We start from the raw sequence: 9,497 nt of genomic DNA, 5'->3' as shown, positions 1-9,497 counted from the left end.
TCACATTTTGTTTTGAAACATTCAAATACTATAGTTCTATTTTGCGCTTTGTTTTTCTTTTTTTTTACTTTACTGTACTTGTACAGTTTTGGGAAGTTTAGGTTTATACAAATATTTTGAAAAGCCATTATGATATGAAGAAAGAAGCTGTCAAAGTCAGACCAGCGGGAGCTGTGTCTTTGATTCCTGCACTTGACTTGCACTTGAAGGAGGGGATGAGGGCGTATGAGAGAGACAAAGCAAGGTGGATTTATGTTGCTCTTCACAGCATCATGCTAATGAGGAGGATTATAATGTCCCCCCCTCAGGCAGTGGAGGCACACAGAGTGGGTGTGTGCACAAGTGTATTTCTGTGCTGGTGCTGTGCTCTGTGTGCAAGGCTGTTTAAATGTAGCTGTGTGTGCAGAAAAAATGTAACCTTGTGGAAAAAGTGTGTGTCTTGTTTTTTTTTTAACATGATCACACTGAATCAACTTTATCATTTGTGAAAATAACTTGCACCTCAAACCAGTTAGTCATAAAATAGCAAAATAAATAGTTTCAGAGCACATTTCAACTCCTTATTTCGTTTCCTGCTGATGTGCACACCCTTTTCTCCACCTCTTCTACATCCTCCCTCCCTCAGCAGCAGCCAGTGGTACACTCCAGCAGTCTTTGCACCTCTCTTCCTCTCTCCCCTCCTCAACCTCAGCGGTCCCCACACTGGAGCAGACGCTGGTGCAGTGTCGATCCATACATGCACGTGTCTTGTCTTTTGGGGCGACCAGCATTCTTTGAAAACGCCCAGCACTCCAGTTTGCAAGGGTTGTTGTGAGTTAATCCACGCGAGAATGTGCGCATGAGCATCTTTTGTACCGAGGAGCATGTGCACTGACTGAAAGACACAGCGAGGATGCGTGGTGGGCAGGATCTGTCGTGATCGGTGGAGTTTGTGGTGTACAATACTTGTGCTGTCAGTCTTCCCCTCCCTCCAGTTTGGTTGTCTGGCTAGGACTAACAGCAGCGTCCTGCCGGGATGTCCACCTCACCTGGTGCAAGAGATGGAAGCCAAAGGAGTTCTTGTAAGTGATGTATTTAAATTTTATCATCTCTGTATACAAATATATAAAAATGTTTCAGGCTTTTCTTTTAAAGGTACCTTCTTCAACGTTTCAAGGCCATTAGAGCAAAACCAGGCATGTTCTTTAACCCAGTGAAAGATAAATTGATTTAAGAAACATGAAACAGAACACAGGTTTCATTAGCATTAGGAATGCCAAATGTGTTTGGGTGAACATGTGTGTGTGTGTGTATATGTTAAGTTTTTTGTGCAAATATATTGGTAACAATACAGAGGAATCTCACTAGTTTGAAACATTCTAAAGGTTATTTAAAATGTGCTTGACCTATTTACTGTAAAGCATTTATTCCTGTTTATCTTTATTCCTGAAGATTATGCCCTATGGCTAATAAAAACACAGACTCCAGTTTATATGCAATGCAGTAAAATATAATATTGCATAAGGGTTACAAAATTATTTTGAATGCAGAAATTATGTTACATTATGTTGCTGCTTGATCTAAAGTTCTGTTTTCGGTTAAAGTTAAAATAAACATTTTTCTTTTGAAAATCAATGTCCCAGACTCTAAAGGAAGAGGCACAGAAACTAAGTTGCTTAAAGGTCCAGAGTGAAGTTTCCACAGTCAGTGATGATTTGGGGAACCATCTGCTGATATTTTCCACTTTGTTTTATTGACTCCAAAGGTGTAAAAAATTAAAGCACTTCATGTTTCTCTCTCTGCTGACTTCACGGAGATGCTGATTTCATTTTCCAAGCCTACTTGGCATCTGCCCTTACTGCAATAAGTACGATTGTTTTGTTTAATGACCATAACATCGCTGTTCTTCACTTTTTGATTATTTTTCAAATGATTTAGATGCACCTGTAAAATTAAATAAATATGCATGTGATGGTGTTGTAGAAGCACGCTTAAAATATTGTATAATAGGGGAATATGTGTGTGTGGGTGTGTGTGTGTGTGTGTGTGTGTGGAGGGGGGGGGGCGTGTGCATGGGTGTGCTTACACCAGCCCTGGAGCGCCTCCAGCTGTACATCTATTTGGAAGGTGCTTTGAATCAATTGACATGTAAGCCAGCTGGATTCTTTTCACTGGAAAGAAAAGGAGCAGATGACATACTGGTGTCATTCACTTCTCTCAACCTGAACAGCTTTTCACTTTCATCCTACAGAGAACAGTCTTTGCTAGGTTTGATTGTAAACTAAGGGGAAAACATACGCTATTTTTATATTTAGTCTCCGTTTGTCCAGGTTAGGTTTTCTTCTGCCTATGTAAAACAATAACTGCACATGCAAATATTCTGCTTGTGAGTGTAGATGTGTTAAATGTTTATTATGAGTCTGTTGTAACTTTGTTGGATGGTTCTGTCATTACAATAAAGCATTATGGGTTTAAGTGTAAGTGGGTGATTGATAAGATGATGTGACTCACTTGCGGGCTGAGTGGGCACATATACACAAAAAAAAATCTCTTTCAAACAGATCCACTCACAGATGCTCACATTCACAGGCATACACACAATGACTGTCTGTACAGAAGCTAGAGATCACAGCTGGGAAAATGGGTTTCCTTTTATTGCTTTTGTTGTTATTATGCCTTCCCCCCTCATCTAGCTTTCATTCCCTTTCTCCCTTCTGTTATTTTCTGGGCGTTATTTACGACCTTTGCCTTTGAGAAGCTCACCCGGAAACAGTTGGTATGTCTGGCTGATGCGTTAATGATCATCAAATGACACATCCACACACATGGGAAGCCTGTTTTTATATGTTTAGGATCACAGGCATATTTTTTTTTCTATTTTGCAGAATCTGGACATTATGTTGCTTGGCTCGGTAATGCTGAAACCTATGTTTTCACTATCGCATGTTTCACTCTTCTGGGTTCCCTCCCATTTCGCTCGACTGTTTTGTTCCTCGTCAAGATGCATCCATCACATTACCTTCTCACGGAGCAGTGCCTTCAAATGGAAATATCAAGAGGCTCCAGGGTACGATTACTGACTTACAAACTACAGTGTTACATAACCAAATCTGGATGCTGAGGAATCGGGTCTCGGCTACAGAACAGCTTTAGCGAAAGGAAAAATGAAGCACAGGTTTCATATTGAAGCAGGAAAAATAGCTCATATTTGGCCACATTACCACATCAAAAGTTGGATAATAGCAGTATCAAACATAAATGACTGAAGATGAAAGAAACCTAATCTGGAGTAATCCACGATACAACTCAATCACCAGAAAACATTTACCATAATGATGTCTCATTTAGGATTTTTTTTTTTTGTCCCTGACACCAAATTTAGTCGTTCAAAATTAGACGCCTAGTAATTTAGATAATTCACCATGTGCATGTAATTGTAACAATCTGCCACTGTAGCTGTGTATGACGTTTGGGGTTATTGGTCTATCCAGCTATATCAGTGACTGACTGGGCTACTTGTGAGTACTTTAGGATGAGAATGAGGCCCACCGTTGATAAAGTTAGATGGTACTTTATTAATCCCAAAGAAATTATGAGGTAGTGTGTTGCTCACATAAACATCCATTAAAAAAAGAGAACCCCAAACAGATTTGTTTGTTTTCGAGTTGGTAGGTTTTCTAAATGCTTACTAAATATGGGGTCAAAGTGAAAAACACAAAATAGAAACATTTGTTCTCTTACTTGAGGTGGTAAGAACAAAATCAAAGTTCTTTTTGTTCAGGACATTTCATACTTTGCAAGAATCTCAAGTGCAGAACTCTTGCAAAGTTGTCATTGATCTCCTTCACAGCAGCGTCCGTCAGTGTAGTAACCACACCGACACATTAAACCTATATTTCATATTTCAATCACAGTGTTTGTTGGACACTGTATATGGGGAAAACAAACTCTCCAAACAGGAGCTGTGAGAACAGAATCCTGATCTTTTGTTCTCACAGTCTGGGAGAGGGAACACGTTTCTTTGCTCTAACATTGCATGTATTGACTTCAGGTTGTTTTATTTGACTGATAAAATAACGCACATCACCAAAGATAGAGTTCTGCAAAGTGTTCATGTCTAATACCATAGTTTGCTGTGTCACTTCAATAAATACATGTTTTAGGTAATAAAATGAACAGTATTTATAGTCTGACCAGCCTGACTGGGTGTAGTGTGTTGACATTGTGGCAGCGAGGCAGATCTCTCCTCTAAAGGAGCAACAGCAGGCACCTGCCACTGAGATGGATGTGCTGTGTCATCACTTCTCTTGCCAAATGATGGCTTGCCTCACATGTCCTCTCCTCTCTGGTCTTTTCCCCATCTATTCTTTTCTCGTCACCTCTTGCTGTCAATAACTTTCTTTCTTTTCCTTTCTTACGGCTTTAAGAAATCTGCTTCAGTGGCTGCTGTGTTCTTTAATCTTCTCTCTTCTTCATCCCACCACCACCACCACCACCTCTTCTAGCCTGTCACTTCTCTCCCGTCCTCCTCCTACCCCTTCGTCTGCTTTATCTGGGTTCACATGAAACTTTAATTGCATGTAAATCAAAGCACTGCAGATATAATTAGTCTTTTGTGCTGCTTTAATAAGAGGGTTCTGGACTATTGAACTACGATGGAGTAACTAGCTCTCCCACCGTCTCTGATGGCTGAAGTCACGAGGCAATGTTTTAATGTGGGAAAGCAAACCACAACCCTTCTGTCAAAACAAATGTTTATCAAATTTAATCACTTACGGTTTCTCCCTCTTTATCACTTTTACTGAGATACAATTTTAATAACACTGTAGCTACTCATCTTAATAAAGTTGAGAGTATTAAATAATCGAAGGAAGAATTACTAACATCTAAAAATAAGCAGATGGCATCCCATGAGGTACAGATATTTGCTTTTGTTTAAAGTTCCAACACTTTAAATAATGTAGTTGATGTTGGAATCATGTGTTGACACAGTTGTGTGTCCTCTGTGTCCCTTGTGTCTTTCACAAGATAGATTTTCATGCATTAATTTCTTCATGAGGTCTGGATTACATAAAGAAAAAGTGATTAGCTCTGATAATTGACTTGTTCTCTAATAGCATGTAAACATGGTGGCAGTGTATGGAGACGGTGTTTATTTGTCAGGTCAGGTTAAGGAGATGGCAGTGGCTTTGTCATATGGAGGTATTCTGTTTGTTTACTGTGTAGGTTAAAAATAAAACTGAAGTCAAAATTTAACATTTTTAAATTTAGTTTGAATCCAAAACTTTGATTTCTTTTAATTTTCTTTTACCGATTGAGAAACTTGCATGAACTCACTGCGATACTGAAAAATGAAATTCCCTCCTCGTCTTCTGCTTTCTAGAAAACAACTGGAGGTCTTCAGCAAAAACTACTGAAACTTGGAAATATTCACAACTTTATTCACTTCACAAACACCTCACCCCCATCAGGAGAAAAGTAACCCAGAGCACGATGGTGGGTATGATGTTCTTTCTCGGAAATGGAGTGTTTTTTTGGGGGGGGGAGTTGTACCAAACATGTCATTTGGAAATTTTAGCCACATCTGGAGGTTTCATATAAGAGAAAAGAATTCTGCTGCTCATTCCAGGCATATTTGGGAGAGGATTACAGACACATATAGAGCACTAAACCTGTGTTTATTGAAAAACCTTTTCTGTTTTGCTCTCAACTTCTTGGCAGTTTCTCTGACCTTATTCCAGTCTTATCTTTTCTGGTGAATTAGGTTGTGTTAATGTCACAACATATAGGTACAGCATTTTGATATGTCACCATTTTTTTAAATGAAAAAGAAAAATGTAGCATTTGAATAGGGCTATTCACACTTCAGAGAGCCACAGCACGTCACTTTTTGGTTTGCCTCAACGATTAGAACTAGTTATGTTTTCGCTTTATTTTTTTTATCATACATACCTTAATTTCTATTATATTTCAATTTTTTACAAGGTCGGGCACTGTTAAACCGTTTACCTTAGTTAATTTTCTTTGCCAAGCTTACTTCCTACTTTTGCATTTTCTTTACTGTTTTCTGTCTCCGACCTTCTGTCCCTTGTGTCCATCTTTCTTCTTCCCAAGCTGTGTCCACCTGGCATAGCAGGTGCTGTTGGCAAACCCTAGACAATATGTCTCCTCCACAACACTAATATTGTTTATTCTGCTGAACTGTAATGACAAGACAGATCATAATCTATCAGCCAGAACGTTCTCTCACCAAAGGTGCTTTTGGGATTCTGCGTGTCAGACTGCCACAGGGAGAAAGAGAGCGATAAGAAGCAGACAACTGAAGACAGATGACAGATAAAAGCATTAAAAAGTGAGGAAGTAGAAGCTGGGTGGTAAAGAATATAACTCAATGAAACGAAGAATTGGTAAACAAGAAGCGAAATGACAGGCATAAACTGCAGAGGAGGCAGAATAAATTGGGAAACAGGTGAAGCTGAGGGGAGATGGATGATGACGGCAAGTCATGAATTTTAGAAACAAAAAGCTGTTAAGGCAGTATTTTCAGGGTCCGGGGCATAAAGGTAATGAACAAAATGATGGGATTTGAGTCTACAGTATTTATTTTGCTCTTTAAATTGTAGTTTGTTGCAGTGGTGATGGGGACAGACTGCAAGAAGAAATTTGCAACACCATCCTCCACAATGGAAAGATTGTTCAGCTCTTTAAAAACAATAAATGATTAATAAAACTAGTATTTTTGACTTATACCACATACTTTTGTTATTTTCTTCTAGGTTCATGTAAATTTTATGTTGAGTGAGCATGCCAAACAGAGGATAACCTTCATGTTCCTCCAAACATGCATAAAACATATTCATGTATGATTTAGTCACAGGCATGGTTATGCTTCAAGCTTGGATATATGTTTTACATTTGGGAGTACACGTATAATTTTGAACATTTAATTAAAAACTGTGCGTAAAATTACTTCACTCGTTATATTCACTTTACCCAATTCAAATAAATAATTAAAAGTCCTAAATTATTGTAAAATGGATGTTCTCAATAAGTTTATGTAAAAAACATCCAACCAGAACTGCATATGAGGGAGAAATGTAAATTAGGATCCTATTGTTTATTTCTGAGAAATTGATCCTGGCGCTGGTTTTTAAAACCATGTCTAACATGTTTTCTTCCCAAATAAATGACATTCCTCATCTGGAAAATTTCCATCTCAAGTTGAGCGTGTAACATGATAGTCAGAGTTTAAACATCTGTAATTCTATGAATTTTTTTTTTCAACTGCACTGTATAATGCTTATGCTTCTGACTTCACTCTTCAATCTGCTCATTTTAAACTCATGTATATAAGTCTTCTCAAAATATGTTTCATTGCTAAAGCAAATCAAAGTTGCTGCCATGGTGCAACTTTTAAAAGGATGAGATGGGATTTTCATGCAACAGGCCAGTCAAATCTACTTATTGTGGTCACACACAGGTCAGTAAACTGCTGCATTCTGAAAAAAAAATGTTGCTCTCATAAAACTTATTTCTCAGTCTAATTAAGATTCATGCCTTCAAAATCATTTTTGAAAGGTCTCACCGTGCAAATCAACAACTCTGTAAGGGTTAGCAAGCTGCAAAGAAGGCAAGGCAAACTGTATTTTGCCTTAGACCTTCAATGTGCATGAAGCTGCAGCTAAGAGTAAACACAACCCAGCAGCCCAAGTGTCAGGGGGCCCCTGAAGCCATATTTTATATTACTGTAGTATATTTTTAGAACAACATCTGCAGACTCGGCTGTGGCAGAAAGGTTTAGAGAGGATTCTGATAACCAGTTTTATCTCCAGATTAAGTTGGATATTGAAGATTCTCATGCTGTTTTTTAAATAACCAAATACCCGAGACCTGAGCTTCCCCTGCTGGATGATGAGACATTAGATAAAAAGCACAAATTTGCAGCATAGAAATAGGAGGATTAGTTTTAAATATAGGTGGACCAAGCAACGACCAAGCAATATCAACTCTATATGGAAGTCAAGAAGTTCACACTAATTACAGAGAAAGAGAAATATAATACAATGCAACAAAGCAACTAAAATGTATATAGAACTGCACTTAGAACCATATTTATAAATAGTATTAACGTCGAGACCTTAAGATACGAAATCTTTTTTTAGATACAACTCAAATGTTTTCCTTAAAACTTAGTCTTAGTCATATCAATGAAGTGACGAAGAGTAATTTTCTGCTGATTTCCTTTCCAGTAAAAACCACAAATCAAATTTTACTTGTCATCATAATGAAAAATATACTTGTGACGCAGGACAAAAGGACAAACACTTGAATGATAACTGTAACTTAAGGGCAACATTGATTGATGTATAATTTTACAAGCATGGTTGGAACTTGTTTAGTTTCAGAAGATGCATCAGTGGTGAAAAAAGAGGAAGATCAATTTGAATTCAGCTGTCAGAAGATTTCAGACACCCTCGCAAATGTGTCTGGATATGCTGTTAAATGGGGACGTGGATGACAGCTTGCGTTAAAGTGTGCAGAAATACACTGGTTTATACAAACAGACAAGTGAGCAGACTACAGTTTGTTTTCTCTTACAGATACTGTAGATATAAAATTCCCACATCTATTTTGTTATCAGAACTTGAGCAGATATAATCTGCATTTTTGTCTCGTATTGTGGTCGCAGATGGCGTTCAGATTGTATTTTCCTTCCCCGTGTGAAGTACCTCAGCAGGTGGGGTGTCAGATTTTTCTCTCCTCTCCTCCTACTCCTCTGGGAAATGGAGAGAAAGAAAATTTAGAGCAGTGAACGTACGATAAGACAGCTAGAGATCCTCTAATTAGGTCCGAAACCAAACTCTCTGTAAAGTGAGGCTGTGCGATGGAGTTTATTCTTTATTTTCCAGCAAGTGGAAAGTGTTCTGCAGGTATACAGTGTTTTAGCATTTTTCTTTACAGCCATATGTTTACCCAGCTGTTCCACGGCAATGCTGTGAAAAAGTCTTGAGTCACCCTAGATTGTTGTATTTTGGCTAGAAAGTGACAGACCTAATAGCAGTCTCATAAAGTGATCCTGGACAGTAGGTTTTTCTTTTGGGTGTTTGGTTGTTTTTCCAATCTACTCATTTCTAAGCCATTGCTTAATCAGCTTCAAAAAATGCTAAAATTAAAAAATAATACTTCTAAAAAAAAGACAATTGAGTTCAGATTCAGATTTGACATCCTGGTTTGATATTCAGCAACATTTTGAGCTGACTGGAAATACAAATGTATTTAGTTTATACAGTTAAATGTAATTCTCCTCAACACATGTGTTGATGTTGTACCGGGGAGCATTTTGCTATCCTTGGTGTGTTAAACAGTCAGCATTTCTTTGTCTTGGATCAAACACCCCAAAAATAAATTTTTCAGCATTTGTTTTGCAGCTACCTTCCTCTGACCTTTAACAAAATTAAATGTTCAGTAACATAAATTAACAAATTTGACTTAGTGTCATAAATATATCCTTTCCTTCT

The 9,497-nt window shown here is 37.9% G+C and overlaps 1 protein-coding gene across 3 annotated transcripts in view; it reads left to right on the top strand.

The window, feature by feature from the left end:
• The first annotated feature begins 678 nt into the window (after positions 1 to 678).
• Positions 679 to 9,497, top strand: part of dtnbp1b (dystrobrevin binding protein 1b) — a 34,695-nt gene continuing 25,876 nt past the window's right edge. The window contains exons 1-2 of one of the 3 annotated variants that reach the window (XM_032580847.1): positions 679 to 1,061; positions 5,363 to 5,475. Coding sequence is in view for 2 of the 3 variants with exons in the window: in XM_032580843.1 (XP_032436734.1) it covers positions 1,016 to 1,061 (46 nt within the window). In the remaining variant the exon portion in view is untranslated. The remainder of the gene's footprint in view (positions 1,062 to 5,362; positions 5,476 to 9,497) is intronic. The other 2 variants (XM_032580843.1, XM_032580846.1) reach the window with 2 other exon arrangements.

Source organism: Xiphophorus hellerii, chromosome 13 (assembly GCF_003331165.1).
Source record: "Xiphophorus hellerii strain 12219 chromosome 13, Xiphophorus_hellerii-4.1, whole genome shotgun sequence".
Classification (NCBI taxonomy): Eukaryota; Metazoa; Chordata; class Actinopteri; order Cyprinodontiformes; family Poeciliidae; genus Xiphophorus; species Xiphophorus hellerii.
This window is presented reverse-complemented; position numbering and strand designations above follow the sequence as displayed.